Source organism: Octopus bimaculoides, chromosome Z, assembly GCF_046866305.1.
Source record: "Octopus bimaculoides isolate indiv1 chromosome Z, ASM4686630v1, whole genome shotgun sequence".
Lineage (NCBI taxonomy): Eukaryota > Metazoa > Mollusca > Cephalopoda > Octopoda > Octopodidae > Octopus > Octopus bimaculoides.
In genome coordinates this window covers 31,155,591-31,173,090 of record NC_142944.1, presented here as the reverse complement: position 1 = coordinate 31,173,090, position 17,500 = coordinate 31,155,591, and the positions used below count along the sequence as shown (strand labels likewise).

Sequence of the window (17,500 nt, the reverse complement as noted above, 5' to 3'; positions counted from 1 at the left end):
ACTAACTTACCTGAGTGTGTTTTAGCAATTTCATCAATAGTTTCGAATGTAATATCATCGGTCCACTCTTGTAATTCTGATTCTTCTTCGCTTTCTTCTCTCTTGGATAGATCCGGATCACTTTGGTAGAGTGGGTTTTCTTTATCCAAGTGAAAACCATCAGCAAACACATTAATATTGTCATCGAAATCGTCTCCGTCTTTCGGCGAATCGATAACATTTTTGATAAGTAATTTTCCCCTGACGATTCTCAAATCTTCTTCCGCATCGGATGTTGAAACACTTTCCGGTTCTGTGTTCAATTCATAGATTTTATGTGCTTCGATGCTCGATGAATTATTTACAAGAGTGGTCGGTCGTGCCAAGGCTGGTGTGGAAGAATTCTTCTGTACATATTCCATCGTAATAGTCTGTTTGGGCGGCACGTTTGTAGTTTGTGACGGTATCAAAATTGCTTTTTGGTAGTTGACTTGTGGCAAAAACCTATATTCTGTCGAAGTTTCTACTATTTCTGTTTCACCTTCGGAGCTGACCGTTTCTGTTCCCATTCCTGAATCTACAAAATTTTCGGAATGGTTTTTTTTAACAACAGTAGGTTCTGGCGGCTTCATCTGAGAATGTAACACATGATTTGAAGATGTTTGTAGTATAGTTGCCTCCGGTTTATTTACATTCGGCATGAACTGGTGATTAATCCTTTTCTGTTTCTTCATTTGATGGTTTTCATTATCGGAGAGTTCATCTCCACTTTCAGATGAATGAGTATCGTTTGTATTATTTTCCATTTTTGTTCGGTTGATTTCACAATAAATAACGTGCTTTATTTGGTTGTGTTCCCCAGTTGATGGTGTTAAACTGACCACTTTATACTGATGATTCGAATCATTATCGTCTGGCCTATCCTCAATATGGTTTTCAATTTCCTTCGAAGTTTCTCGATAAATTATCGGAGAAGGTGTTATTGTTGTTTCTAAGCCGTTATCTAACTTGGAAATATATGCTGGTTCTGAAACTTCAGTGTGCTCTTCTATAAAATTAGATTCCATTTTGGTGTCTACCACTTCTTTTGCTGGTATTGGGCGCAATTCGCTTTTCACTTTCTCGTATAAAAATTCAGTACTGCCTTCACCTGAACTATTATATAAGGAAGGCCGGGATCTTAATTTAACTGGCTTGCTATTTACATTCATGACTGTATCTTTCGGCACCTCAAATGCTTTGATTCTACGGTGTACGTTTCCCTTGATTAAAGCTTCCCTTTTTTGTTCATTTATCGCTATACTTCCATCTTCAATGTCGTTTTCTCCGTCATTTAGTGTGGGCGAAAGCAGAAAGCTTTGACGTTGTTCCGATGTCACAAAGCTTTCTACAATAGCTGGACTAGAAATTTCAACATTCCTAGACGATGGTGTTTTATAATTTTCAGAAGTTGTCAAACCGGTCTCTGTGTTTGATATGACCGCTTGGGTTGGTTGCTGTGTAATAATTGAATTTTCCGAAAATGTATTTTGAGCGGTTTGAGCAAGAATATTTGGTTGAGACTCGAGCGTTTCATCGCTAATTAATTTATTCTTTAACGGTTGCATAATATTATAGTCAATGACTCCATCGGCTCTGATACGTTTGTTTATTTCACTTGGGCTTTCTACTGTCCACAGGTCATTGTTTTCATTCCTATTGATTTCACTCGAAGGCAAAGTTTCTACAGGTGTATTAATATGTGCGTGTACATCTTCAGCAGTTTCGAAGTCTTTCTTGACTGGTGAAGCAGCAACCATTTGGTTAGAAGTTTGTTGAATTTCAGGGGCAACATATTCAGTGCCGTTTTTCACTAAAGGGTTCTTAACAATGAAATAGTCTGCCTCCGATTTATGTTGTAGATGTGAAGCCCATTCTTCCTCAGGGTATTCTGAGCTTCGTATTTCTTTAATTTCTCGATGTGAGCGCTGCGTCTGATGTTGAACGTCAACCGAGTCGGGAGAAGTTTTCTCAAATGAACTAAGTGCATTCAAATTCTCAACACGAGACCGATCACCGCTGACATCATGATTCACAACTTCTGAACCGGTTAAGTTTGCTTCAACTACTGTTCCGGGTCTAGCATCATTGTAACCAGTTAAACTTGCGGCGTCAGCTGGCTTATTGGGTTGAGACGCGAGTGGTTCATTCGCGGTAATAGGAGTCGTCCAACGAGTTATTTGATCGTTGTTTTTGTTGGCATCAATTGTTTCATGTTCTCTTAGTAATCCGTTTGAATCTTGCAGGTGTCGAGGGTGAACAGTACCGTTCGTAAGGTATTCAACTGGTTCTGCAGTAGACTTGTCGCTTGTTTTCTTCGTCTCACCGAAAATTGATCGCCCTGATTCGAAAATACGACGGAGGAAATTTACTGGTTTTCCGGTCACCACTTGCTCTTTCTCTGTTTCATTCGTGCTTTTGATGACCGTTGGTTCAACTTTCACATTCTCTTCACTGTACTCTTGGGAGGCAAACTCTCCAAGAAAATTGCTGCCCAGACTACTACAGCTGCTGGAGCTTCTACTGACTGTTGCCGAGCCTGGGTATTTCGCGTTTTGCTCGCCGTTAAAATCTCTATTGCTTTCACTCTCTTTCGATGCAGCCAATACAACAGATTCATTTTCTCGCACATTTTCTCCTTGAGTTTTTTCAACTGAACTCAATCCGTACACTAATCTCTCTCCCGTACCCGTGTCGTGTTCTGGGCTAACACTTGTGCTACTTTCTGTTATGACGGTATTTGTAACTGCAGGGTATGTAGATATAGTTCCATTGCTCTTTGTTATTGTTTTAGCTGCTGCTGTTGCAGTTGAATCACTTCTTATCAGCGGTGTCTGATTACCCTCTGGTGGTTGTTTAAGCCGGGTTAACATCTCAGAGTTGGTTGAATAATAGGGAATGTATGAAACACGGTCGAGATTACTGCCAGAATTGTCTTCTTTTAAATGCGTTTCTTCTCCTTCTACTGTCCTTCCTTCCTCTTCTTCTTTGTCGTCTTCTTTCTTTTCCTCCCCTTCCTCTTCTTTATTACCAACACTGTCTCCTAAATATGTCCCACTAACCACTACAGTTTGTATATTTTCAACACTAGTTGGAGTAGAATGTATTTCACTGGCGATTGTCGGCACAATATTATATTCTGCTTCAACTAAAGTAATTTCTTCTCCCACCACCACTCCTGTTTCGTCCGATTTTTTTAACACTTTCTGAGTCAAATCTGTTGTAGATGTTTCAATTATTGTCGTAGTGGTTGTTGTTATTGTTGTAGTTATTGGTGTTATGTCCGTTGCTATATCTTTTATTACCCCTTTTTCATTGGTGTCAACAGAAGCACATGACTGAACAAACGAAGGAGAGCTTCTGAAGAAGGTATTGTTACTTTTTGACACGCCTTTCTTTGTTAAGAGGTGTTTCTCTCTTTCTCCTACCTTGTTTACTTCAAGCGCAGAAACTGAACTCAATGTGTTTTCATTATCAATTAGTATATTTTCTGAAATCACAATTTCTTTGTCCTTCTCGTCTTCTTTATGTTTTTCTTCTGACATTACCATTACCTCTTCTACTTCGACCTTTTCTATCTGGCTTTCCTCCTTCTCTAACGACTCCTCTTCTCTTTCTTCTTCTCTCTCTCCTGCTACCACGACTACTTCAGTTGACCCTATCACTACCACCTCTTCACTCTCTTTTTCGTCTTTTTCTTGTTCTTTCCTTTCTTCATGGTCTATGTCACGCTCTATTTCTCCGACAATGAGGTCTATTTTTCCACTTGTATTTTCATTTGCATTTATTTCTTCCAGTGTTTCCCCACTCGTAACTGCCATTCCAGTCCCAGTTTCCATTTCTCCCTTAACTTCGTTGATATCTTCTGTTTTTACACTGTAGAAGATTTCAATTTCATCTCTTACATCATTCAAATCGTCAGTTTTTCTATTCGCCTCTGGAGGATCGCTTTCCACTGCACTGGCAATGGGTGGTTGATTTGCTTTGGGTATTTGTTTTTCTTCGTTCGACATGGAGAGAAACGAACCTTGCTTATAACATTCTGGTAATTCTGTATGGTCGCTTATTATCTCGTTACTTCCTTCATTGTTTTCCCTATGCAAAACATACGCCATTACGCTCTCGAATTTATTAGGTATCATATCAGGAACATCTAATGGTAGACTCTCTGTAAGGCTTATCGTATCCTCTTCGACATTCATACGTTCAGCCTGCTCAGTATTCATCGCCGATGAAGCCTGAAGCCCTTCTTCTTTTTCTATTACAACCTCGTCATTGCCGGGGATAACAACGGGTTGTACTTCAAAATCAGATGAAATATCCACGGGTGGGTTCATTTCCGAAATAACTTGTATATTTTCCTTTGTTTCCGAAGAAGGGGCAACTTCATAGCTTATAGGGGTAACTTCGAGATCTTCACCTACTACATCATCTAGTGAAGGAAGCGTTTCTTGTGTGACGGTAGATAGGCTAACTACCACAGTTTCACCTACGACTTCGTTCTCCACTGAAGGGAGAGCTTCTTGTTTGACGGTTGGTAGGTAAACTTCTACAACTTCATGTATAACTTCACTGTCCACTGAATGGACAGCTTCTTGAGCGACGGTTGGTACGCTGACTTCCACAACTTCGTGTACAACTACGCTATCCACTGAAGAGACGTCTTCTTGTGTGACGGTTGGTAGACTAACTTCCACAGCTTCATGTACGACTTCACTGTCCACTGGAGGAACAATTTCTTGTGTGACGGTTGGTAGGCTAACTTCCACAACTTCATGTACGACTTCACTTTCCACTGAAGGGACAGCTTCTTGTGTGACGGTTGGTAGGCTAACTTCCACAACTTCATGTACGACTTCGTTCTCCACTGAAGGGAGAGCTTCTTGTTTGACGGTTGGTAGGTAAACTTCTACAACTTCATGTATAACTTCACTGTCCACTGAATGGACAGCTTCTTGAGCGACGGTTGGTACGCTGACTTCCACAACTTCGTGTACAACTACGCTATCCACTGAAGAGACATCTTCATGTGTGACGGTTGGTAGACTAACTTCCACAACTTCATGTACGACTTCACTGTCCACTGAAGGGAGAGCTTCTTGTGTGACGTTTGGAAGGATAACTTCAACAGAATCCTGTATAACTTCTTTGCTTACTGAAAGGATAGATTCTTGTGTGTTTAATGGTGGGATAACCTCCACGTACTTGTGTGCAACTTCAGTGTTCAGGGTACTGAATTCTTGTGGCTGAATTAGTGGGGTTAGCGCATAAAAACTCTGTGCAGTATTACTGGTTACAGAATCAGTATTCTCTTGGACCTTTGTATCGGGAGCAATCTCATTTGTTTTAAGGATAATTTCTTCTGTTTGTTGAGCCGGAATATTTTTATTTCTTATCTGTGTAATTCGGCTGTTTACAATCCTGAGTCTTTCTTGAACACTGGGTCTACGTGATTGCTCAGTCTTAATAATTTCGCCAGTTATTTCAGAGTCATTCAATGAGAGCACATCAGCAACGCTCTTATCTGGGACAAAATTTTCTTCATCTTTTGTAGCAGAAGTAATTTCTTTAACATCATCAGCATCTTCTTTCTTCACGAAAGTGATAGATTCTTCCGTTTTTTTAAAGAGGGGTTCATCACAAGTTTTCAATATAGTTTCGCTTTTCATTGCAGGCAAGGTTTCGGCTTCCTTGACTGAAGAAATTTCAGCAAAGTTTGTCAAATCTGTCGATGGGCTAACTTCCACAGTCTCATGCATCTCTCCGTCCTGCAAAGCAGAAGTTTCTTGTGCTACTGTTAGCGGGCTATTTTCTATAGTCTCATATACAATTTCTTTGTTTACTGAAGGGAGAGTTTCTTGTATGTCTGTGGGTGGGCTAACTTCCACGGTCTCATGTACAACTTTACTGTCAGGTGAAGGCAGGAATCCTTTAGCTGATGTTACATCAACTGCTCTTTCTCCAATATGTTTGTTAACAATTCTGAGTCTTTCTTGAGCAGTTGGTCTGTGTTTCTCATTCACAGTTGCGTTATCTTCTAGGATGTGTGTCTGAGTACCGTTCAACAAAATAGTTTCATCGTCTCCTGCATTTCCACCAATATTATGATTCTCTTTCTCTGAATACATGTCATTTTCTTTCTTCCAAGGTTGAAAATTAACATATGTTTCTGTTTCATCATCCATATATCTTGTTGGCGGCCAGATCTTTGCAAGTTTTCTTACTTTGTGTTTTCTGACAGTCTTCGAAACGTCGAAAATCGACAATTCTTGTATATTGGGTTTGTTATGAACTTTTTCTGGACGTTGTGCTAAATTTTTTTTCCTGATTTCGGCATCCTCTCTACCAGACGATTCAGTTTCTTCTTTTCTAATTGGTTTTACAGACGTCTCACTAAGCTCGTTTCCTAGTTCAGCTTCAACTTCAAGCTCTCTATTGGCATCAATTTTATCGGTAATCTGGTTTTCTATTTGTTGTTCTACGATTTCGGATTCGCCTGATATTTCTGATGGAATATCTTTTACTATGAATTCTTCATTTCCACTGGTTCTGATTCCATTGCTGTACTCCTGGTCGGTCACTGGTGACTCTGAAATATTTCTTGAGTACAACTGTGATTCAGTTTTTCCCTCAACTGTGGAAAACTTCCCCAAGGTGATGCTGTTATTGTTGTTATCGTCGTCGTCGTCGTCGTCGTCATGTATATTGTTGATCTGGCTACTGTTTTGATCGTTAACGACATTACTGTCGTTGATAGTTTCCACCTTTCTATTCACCTCAACAACAAGCACCTCTTCTGTCATATCTTCTCCGCGAACATAATTATCCGTTTTTGTTTCAATGACACCTTTTATATCGTTGTTGTTGCTGTAGAGATCATTGTTGTTGTTGTTTTTAATGTCGATATTACGGTTGTCGTTGTTGGTGATCGTATTAATTATTTCGTAACTGCTATTCTCGTCGCTTTCGTTCCGGATGTTGTCGTTAATTTTAGACATCGATTCCAATCTACATTGCTGCTCAGGAAACATTATATCTGATGTGATCGTAGTTTGAAAACCAGTCGACGGTAGCAGTAGAGACTCTTCTGTTTGTTGTTGCTTGACGTTAATGAGACGTTCAGAAACCAGCCCCACTTCCTCAGCTTCGGACGTATTAAATGATGTGTCCGATATATTTGTCAGTATATTTGGCTCTGTTTTATAAATAGTGTCTCCACTTTGCATAGCATTGTCTGAAGTAGAATAGAGAGGAACGGAGGCCACATCTACGTTGATGAAAGTATTTTCTGTTATCTCTGTTTGCTGTTTTTGCTGCAGTTCATCGTTGAGTAGTTCTTTCTTTTCTTCCCCTGTTTTCAGTTCTTTTTCCTCTCGTTGTACTTCGTTTTGCTTGTTCTGTACACGAAATATCTGATTCAAATTACTTTCTACTGGTCTGTATCCTATTGGTTTCGTTCCGATTGTATGCACCCAAGAAGTATCTGATATTTCTCCGCCATTTATAGAGTGGGCTTTATTTTGATGCAAGTCATCTTTGTCGTAGATGCACGTAGAAAATATCTTCTGCAATTCCTTCACACGGCCTCGTTTGATGCTCTGTTTCATTGTCTTGTACATGTCGTCGCTTAAGTGCTGGACTACGTGGTTAGCATCTTGATATATAATTGTGAAATTTCCGTTCACACTGCTGCTATCTCCTTCAACACTCGCTGTCGGTGGCATTGCACGAGAATGTGACGACAGCGTGGTATGAGACGAGGTAGGGGAAGAGGAAGTCTCTGTCGACTGTGTCGATGGTGACGAAGAGAAGAAATGGGAAGTTGTCGGGGATGTCGACGATTGTGTTAGCAGAGGTGTTTCTCTTTCAGGCTGCATCGGCGACATCGTTTCAGGTGGTGTCGGTGGCGATGAGTGCAAAGTTTGTGTAGAAGGTGATTGTGAGAGAGGCAAAGTAGCAGACGAATTAAGGGACGAAACCTCAGATAGTGTCATGGGTGATTCTGCAGACACTACCATAGATGAGTCCAGAAATGATTCCACAGATTGTGTCACTGATGGTGCCAAAGACAGTTCCAGTGCTGGTACTAGGGGCGGTACCTCACATAATTTTGGAGATTGCGGTTCAGACACTGCAACAGTTGGTCTTACAGATAGTTCCTCAACTGGGTTTAAAGAGATAGGCTCAAGCAATGCATTAGATTGCAGCACAGTCAATTCCTTAGCCTGTACTTCAGATTGTGAATAAGACTGTGGTGCCTCGGTCTGTTTGTTTTCCAATGGCGTAGATGGTACCTCCAGCATTTTCTCATCCAGTGTCACAGATGCTACCTCAGGCAACTTTTCATCTAATATCACAGATGGCACCTCAGGGAGTTTATCTCCCAATGTCACAGATGGTACCTCAGGAGGTTTATCTCCCAATGTCACAGATTGTAACTCAGGGAGTTTGTCTCCTAAAGTGACTACTGGCACCTCAGACAATTTATCTCCTAATGTCACATATGGTACATCGGACAGTTCGTCTCCAAATGTGGGAGATTGTATATCATGTAGTTCCTCATCCAATGTTACAGACGGTACCTCCCGCAATTTCTCATCCAGTGTCACAGAGGGTACCTCAGGAAGTTTATCTCCCAATGTAACAGATGGCACATCGGGCAGTTTGTCTCCCAATGTCATAGATGGTACATCAGGAAGTTTCTCGCTCAATGACACAGAGGATACCTCAGGAAGTTTGTCACCTAATGTTACAGCTGAAACATCGGGCAGTTTGTCTCCCGTTGTGACAGCTGCAACGTCAGGCAGTTTATCTTCCAGTGTCACAGATGATACCTTTGGCAGTTTGTCATCTAATGTCGCTGAGGGTACCTCAGGCAGTTTCTCATCTAATGTCACTGATGGTACCTCAGGTAGTTTTTCACTCAATGTAACAGATGGTACCTCAGGCAGTTTCTCATCTAATGTCACTGATGGTACCTCAGGTACTTTTTCACTCAATGTAACAGATCGTACCTCAGGCAATTTCTCATCTAATGTCACTGATGGTACCTCAGGCAGTTTCTCATCTAATGTCACTGATGGTATCTCAGGTAGTTTTTGACTCAATGTAACAGATGGTACCTCAGGCAATTTCTCATCTAACGTCACTGATAGTACCTCAGGCAGTTTCTCATCTAATGTCACTGATGGTACCTCAGGCAGTTTCTCATCTAATGTCACTGATGGTATCTCAGGTAGTTTTTCACTCAATGTAACAGATGGTACCTCAGGTAGTTTTTCACTCAATGTAACAGATGGTACCTCAGGCAGTTTCTCATCTAATGTCACTGATGGTACCTGAGGTAGTTTTTCACTCAATGTAATAGATGGTACCTCAGGCAATTTCTCATCTAATGTCACTGATGGTACCTCAGGCAGTTTCTCATCTAATGTCACTGATGGTACCTCAGGCAATTTCTCATCTAATGTCACTGATGGTACCTCAGGCAGTTTCTCATCTAATGTCACTGATGGTATCTCAGGTAGTTTTTGACTCAATGTAACAGATGGTACCTCAGGCAATTTCTCATCTAACGTCACTGATAGTACCTCAGGCAGTTTCTCATCTAATGTCACTGATGGTACCTCAGGCAGTTTCTCATCTAATGTCACTGATGGTATCTCAGGTAGTTTTTCACTCAATGTAACAGATGGTACCTCAGGTAGTTTTTCACTCAATGTAACAGATGGTACCTCAGGCAGTTTCTCATCTAATGTCACTGATGGTACCTGAGGTAGTTTTTCACTCAATGTAATAGATGGTACCTCAGGCAATTTCTCATCTAATGTCACTGATGGTACCTCAGGCAGTTTCTCATCTAATGTCACTGATGGTACCTCATGTAGTTTTTCACTCAATGTAATAGATGGTACCTCAGGCAATTTCTCATCTAATGTCACTGATGGTACCTCAGGCAGTTTCTCATCTAATGTCACTGATGGTACCTCAGACAGTTTCTCATCTAATGTCAATGATGGTACCTCAGGTAGTTTTTCACTCAATGTAACAGATGGTACCTCAGGCAATTTCTCATCTAATGTCACTGATAGTACCTCAGGCAGTTTCTCATCTAATGTCACTGATGGTACCTCAGACAGTTTCTCATCTAATGTCACTGATGGTACCTCAGGTAGTTTTTCACTCAATGTAACAGATGGTACCTCAGGTAGTTTTTCACTCAATGTAACAGATGGTACCTCAGGCAGTTTCTCATCTAATGTCACTGATGGTACCTCATGTAGTTTTTCACTCAATGTAACAGATGGTACCTCAGGCAGTTTCTCATCTAATGTCACTGATGGTACCTCATGTAGTTTTTCACTCAATGTTATAGATGGTACCTCAGGCAATTTCTCATCTAATGTCATTGATGGTACCTCAGGCAGTTTCTCATCTAATGTCACTGATGGTATTTCAGGTAGTTTTTCACTCAATGTAACAGATGGTACCTCAGGCAGTTTCTCATCTAATGTCACTGATGGTACCTCATGTAGTTTTTCACTCAATGTAATAGATGGTACCTCAGGCAGTTTCTCATTTAATGTCACTAATAGTACCTCAGGCAGTTTCTCATCTAATGTCACTGATGGTACCTCAGGCAGTTTCTCATCTAATGTCACTGATGGTACCTCAGGTAGTTTTTCAGTCAATGTTACAGATGGTACCTCAGGCAATTTCTCATCTAATGTCACTGAGGGTACCTCAGGTAGTTTTTCACTCAATGTGATGGATGGTACCTCAGGCAGTTTCTTATCTGGTGTGACAGATGGCACCTCATGCAATGTCACCGATGTTTCCTTCTTTAATACATCAGGTTGTATTGTATCCAGTGTCAAAGAGGATGCTGTGGTTATTATTTCAGTTTGAGGTGGGGAAGGTGCCGCGGACAATGATGGAGATAATTCTACTGACGATATTGATTGTGGAATGGAAGACGAAGATAGTGTATGCTGTGTGTATAAAGGTGTAGAAGTTGGTTCTTGAGATTGTAACTGCTGGTGAGCGTGTCTGGGAGAGGATTTTGCAATTTGCGAGGGTAATAAAGGAAGTGAGGAGTCGGTGCGAAGAGTTGGTGGGATTGTGGAATTGGTGGTTGTTGAATTCGTTGATTGTAATTGCGGCAATGACTCTGACGAAAGCTTCGCTGTTGACTTCGGTTTACCCAGAAATAATTGTGAAAATTTCTTGAAGGGTTGTTGTAATGGCTTCGAATATGGCTTTGGAAGAAACGCACCCCATTTCGAAAATTCTGGCTGACGTATAATATTTGGAGCAACAATGTCTGGGATATCTTTTTTATTTTCAGTGTTATCAGTATTATCATTCTTACTATCCAATTTAGCTTCCGAAGATAATGGATCTGACGAATTATTACCTTCTGGCTTTGGCTCTTCCTTTTCCTTGTCTAATAGTTTCTCTTCAGCGTAAGAGGAATTGGAAGGAAGAGAAGTAGCAGAAGGGAAAGATTGAGAGGAAACGTTGTCCTTTTTGTCTGGGAGAACCTTATCTTCGTTAGAGAGCAACGTGGATTCGTGCTTTCCAGCATGAGATGATGACTCTTCGGAACTGTACATATCTATTGTAGTCAAATCAGGTTTTTCACAGAGTTGGTCTGATGTCACATGAGGGACCTCTTTATTTTCCGCCATAGTTGAACTACTTTGAATATGGTTTAACAGAGACAGTGGCTTTTCTGCAGTTCCAGACACATCACATTCTTGTTCATCATTCTTTTCTGTGTATGCACCAATCAGATCTTTTTCTCTTTGTGAATTACCATTTCTTACAAATGCATTTTCATCATCGGAAGAAGCATGGTTATTTATAGACTCTTCAGTTTCTATTTTTTGTTCTTTTTCATCTTCTTCAATAATTTTTTCTTTCTCTTTTCCCGTAATTATTGCAGCTTTTTCTCCTTCTTTCTCGATTCCTTTTACAACTTTTCCATTTTCTTCAAATATAACATCCTTTCGGCTTTCTTCAGTTGTTACAACTTCTTTTTCAATTTCTTCACTTACTACTTCTCTTTCGCTTTCTCCAATTCTTTCAACATCTTTTTCTTTTTCTTCAGTTTTTGCCGCATCTTTTTCTACTTCTTCACTTACTACATCTCTTTCTCTTTCTTCAATTTTTTCAACATCTTTTTCTTCAGTTTTTGCCGTATCTGATTCTATTTCTTCAATTTTCGCCGCATCTTTTTGTATTTCTTCACTTACCACTATATCTCTTTCTCTTTCTTCAATTCTTTCAATATCTTTTTCGATTTCTTCAATTTTCGCCGCATCTTTTTGTATTTCTTCACTTACCACTATATCTCTTTCTCTTTCTTCAATTCTTTCAATACCTTTTTCGATTTCTTCAGTTTTCGCCGCATCTTTTTGTATTTCTTCACTTACCACTATATCTCTTTCTCTTTCTTCAATTCTTTCAATATCTTTTTCTTTTTCTTCAGTCTTCGCCGCGTCTTTTTCTATTTCTTCAGTTTTTACCGCATCTTTTTCTATTTCTTCGAGTGTTACACCCTTTTCTTCACGAACATAGTTTTCTCTTTCTTCAAATTTTTGTATATCTTTTTCTTTTTCTTTTTCATTTTCTTCAGTTTTTACATCTTTTTCTATTCCTTCAGTCAGTACATCTTTTTCTTTCCCTTTAGTTATTACATCTTTTTCTTGTTCTTCAGTTCTTACATCTTTTACTATATCTTCAATTACTACATCTTTTTCTTTTTCTTCCTTTTCTTCTGCTTCTAATTCCTCGACGCCTTCTTTCTGGCTTTCGGCAGATCTCAACGAAGCAATATATTCTTGAGGTGTTTCTAGTCCTCCGTTTAAATTTGAATCCAAATTCAAATCTAGAGAAGTTTCAGGGAGATATTTTTTAAGTGACTTACTAGCACTAGAGGCTGTGGTGCTGTTATCCTGCGACGTTTCTTTTCTGAGAACGCCATTCTTCACAGCGTCGTTTTCTTTGATGTTGGGATCTTCGTGTGTTTCGATTCCTTCGACTTTCTTGGGTTTACTCGGCGAAGAAAAACTCTTTTTAAAGCTGTTTCTAAGCAAATGAAATATACTCTTTGGACGTTCTGGATTTTTTTCTCCTTCTGGGTCCATTTTCCTTTTAACTTTTTTCTTTTTCTTTTATTGTTGTATTTTATTTTATTCTAATTTTATAACAAGAATATAAATCATTTGGGCTCCAGGATTCTTTCGCTGTCGGTTTCTCTGCAAGAAGAAGAAAAAATCGAGATTAGATTACTACTACTACTACTACTACTACTACTAATAATAATAATAATAATAATAATAATAATAATAATAATAATAATAATAATAATAATAATAAACGAGGAAGCAACCACATCCACTCCTACGCTTGTCGTATTAATTTTAAAATGGACACGAAGTCGACTTCTCTACTAATTTCATTTTGATTCATTAGCATATAGGGTTCATTCAAATACATTCTATTCATGGCTGTCTTGCCATAGACACACTACTAAAATTTTTAAAAATAAAATCGAAAAGAGGCATATTGCACTTGCAGTGTGAATGTGACTGGGCCATGAAACAGCCATTTACACACACACACACACACATGCCCGCGTGCGTGCACACACACACACACATGCCCGCGCGCGTGCACACACACACACACACAACGACATGTATTGTTTATGTCATAACAATTTAGAAACTTCGAAAGACGTGAAATAATTCGTTTTTAACACTGTAACTCGAAGTAGATAGAACTATGAGCGTTATTGTGTAAATATTAGGTTTAAAAGAAAGCTTTGGATAAAGTCGAAGGTTTTACTAAATATGTACGGCTATATATATATATATATATATATATATATATATATATATATATATATATATATATATATACATATATATATATATATATATATATATATATATATATATATATATATATATATATATATATATATATATATATATATATATATATATAAATATATATATATATATATATACATATATATATATATATATATATATATATATATATATATATATATATATATATATATATATATATATACATATACATAAACATATGCATATATATATATATATATATATATATATATATATATATATATATATATATATATATATATATATATATATGCATAATATGTGTATGTATGTATATATATATATACTTTTTTTACTCTTTTACTTGTTTCAGTCATTTGACTGCGGCCATGCTGGAGCACCGTCTTTAGTCGAGCAAATCGACCCCAAGACGTATTCTTTGTAAGCCTACTACTTATTCTATCGGTTCCTTTTGCCGAACTGCTAAGTTACGGGGACATAAACACACCAGCATTGATTGTCAAGCGATGTTGGTGGGACAAACACTGACACACAAACACACACACACACACACACACACACACACACACACACACATATATATATATACATATACATATATATACGACGGACTTCTTTCAGTTTCCGTCTACCAAATCCACTCGCAAGGGTTTGGTCGACTCGAGGCTATAGTAGAAGATACTTGCCCAAGGTGCCACGCAGTGGGACTGAACCCAGAACCATGTGGTTGGTAAGCAAGCTAATTACCACACAGCCACTCCTGTGCCTGTGAAAGGTATTGCAAGAAAAGTTTTATCGCCCGCAGAGGGACATGAACCCGCGACCCTCAGATTTCATCATTCGACAGTACATAAAAGTCTGATGTTCTACCGACTGAGCTATACGGGCTGACTAAAAGAAATTAAACTCCTGAGGGAATCGAACACTCGACTTCCAGTTTACTAGACTGGCGCTTTAGTATGTATATATATATATATATATATATATATATATATATATATATATATATATATATATATATATATATATATATATATATATATATATATATATACTCAGTACTTAATAAAAGAGTTACAGGTAGATTCTTTTGTATGAAATGATTATGATGAGATATTAAAAACAAAATTTGTTTTCCTACTACCACCGGTGCATGCAATTATAGTGGAAAACAGGTTGGGAAACACTGGTATAGTGGATAGCTGAGCAATGGTAAGATTAATGGCCTGAGTCTGAATGAGGGTGGCAGCCTCAACTGGTCAATGGCGCCCCCGATTGCTGAAATGCCTCAGCTCTTTAGGTTAGCAGCCTAGGCCTAAATCGATGGCGCATAAACGGCGAAGTCGAAATATTTGGGAGAAAATGACAGATTTCGTAAGTGGGTGTAGTGAAATTAGAAATATTCTTGATAGAACTGAGATCAGTGGCAATATACTACACTTTATCGTGCAGTTACTGTTAATACTTCATTTAGAGAATTAACATTGCTTGTTTTCACCTTTTCGATATCAGTGAAGAATTTCACTGGAAAAGAAGATATAAGATTGCCAGGTTTTTGTCTCTCTCACCAAGGTCAGCAGCTATCGAACGCCGACGAAGGGAAATAACCCTGAAATCCGGATCCGTTCGTGCTGCAGATGTTGGTGAGAGGGATAACTTCCCTTGGCAAACAGGACACAGTCGTGTGTCGATAAGCCAGCTGGAGGAGATGTCCTCCTGGGGCTAAAAGCAACAGTAACATCCACCCCTAGGGGTCAGCCACACTTAAGTGGCAATATACTACACTTTATCGTGCAGTTACTGTTAATACTTCATTTAGAGAATTAACATTGCTTGTTTTCACCTTTTCGATATCAGTGAAGAATTTCACTGGAAAAGAAGATATAAGATTGCCAGGTTTTTGTCTCTCTCACCAAGGTCAGCAGCTATCGAACGCCGACGAAGGGAAATAACCCTGAAATCCGGATCCGTTCGTGCTGCAGATGTTGGTGAGAGGGATAACTTCCCTTGGCAAACAGGACACAGTCGTGTGTCGATAAGCCAGCTGGAGGAGATGTCCTCCTGGGGCTAAAAGCAATAGTAACATCCACCCCTAGGGGTCAGCCACACTTAAGTGACAATATACTACACTTTATCGTGCAGTTACTGTTAATACTTCATTTAGAGAATTAACATTGCTTATATATATATATATATATATATATATAACAATATATTATAAATTAACTACCAACAATAATTGGTAAGCTAACTTTAAAAATAATCACCAAAATAGCAGAAAAAAACGACAGTGAAGATATGCAGACTCTTCAAGAATCGATCCTTTTGGTTATATTAATAATAATAAAGGAGTTACAACGCAAAAACGTATAAAATCTGTTCCTGAATGATGTGTAAAGAAATTTTGATTTAAGCATCTTAATGAATTCTTTATACTGAAATATATATTGAAGAAGATAAATATGTTCTTTTGATTTTATACGTTTTTGCGTCGTAACTCCTTTATTATTATTATATATATATATATATTATTATTATTGTTGCTGCTGTTGTTGTTGCTGTTGCTGTTGTTATTATTATTATCATTATTATTATCATTATCTCATAAGGATTCTGCTTGTCATTACGTTACTTAGCCCATCAGTAACGCTTTCATGTGATTAGAGAAAAAGTGGGAGAAAGAAAAGAGAGAGTAAGAGAGAGAGAGTGAGAGAGAGAGAGTGAAAGAGAGAGAGTGAAAGAGAGAGAGTGAGAGAGAGAGAGGATAAGGCTAAGAGTGAGGCAGAAAGAGAGAGAAAGGAAAGGGAGAGAGAAAAGAAGGAGAAAAAAGAGGGAGAGAGAAGCGTCCATGACATGTGATAGAGGGAACGTAATATTTATTACGTGGTTAAAAACGTTAGTTGAAGGTAGTGATATAGAGGAGAGTTAGGAATATAATTTTAGCAGAGGGGTGATGTCCTGATGGTGATATTAAAGTAAGACAGAGAGAGAAAGAGAGATGATGGTGATGGTGGAGGAGGTGGCGATGGTAAGTGCATATGAAAAGTAATTTTTTTGTTTTTAATTGAACTAAGATTTTTATATCACCTATCATTTAATGCATGCGCATCCCAAACTTGCCATTCTCTTTAGAAAGAAACCAGTTACCCGTTCACCTGCCATATGCAATAACTATCAATAAATCACAAGGCCATACATTTCATAAAGTGGGGTGGTTCTTGCCTGAACCTGTGATTGACCATGGTCATCTATATGTTGCATTTTCATGGGCTCGCAAATTACCTGATGTGAGAGTTAAAGTTATCAACATTGACAATCGAGGAAATAGAAGAGGGAGAACTTACACGAAGAACATAGTCTGCAAAGCAGTAATGGATTGAAAGGGGTACCCATATTGAAATCTGTTTTGGCTCTGACCCATCACCTTGGCTTATAAGTTACCAACAATGTGGTTTTCAGAGTATGCCATTTTGCATCAATTTTTTTATCCACGTGCACTTGTAACCCCTATATTTTACATATAAAATAATTTTTTTTACTATAAAATCTTTGCTTTTTAGATATAAAATTGTGACTAA

The 17,500-nt window shown here is 38.5% G+C and overlaps 1 protein-coding gene across 4 annotated transcripts in view; it reads right to left on the bottom strand.

The window, feature by feature from the left end:
* Positions 1-17,500, bottom strand: part of LOC106868339 (uncharacterized) — a 176,566-nt gene that overhangs the window by 63,214 nt on the left and 95,852 nt on the right. For 3 of the 4 annotated variants that reach the window (XM_089365084.1, XM_089365085.1, XM_089365083.1), the window contains one exon: positions 11-13,280. In XM_089365084.1, the coding sequence (XP_089221210.1) occupies positions 11-13,169 (13,159 nt within the window). In that variant the 5' untranslated portion in view covers positions 13,170-13,280. The remainder of the gene's footprint in view (positions 1-10; positions 13,281-17,500) is intronic. The other variant, XM_089365086.1, reaches the window with a different exon arrangement.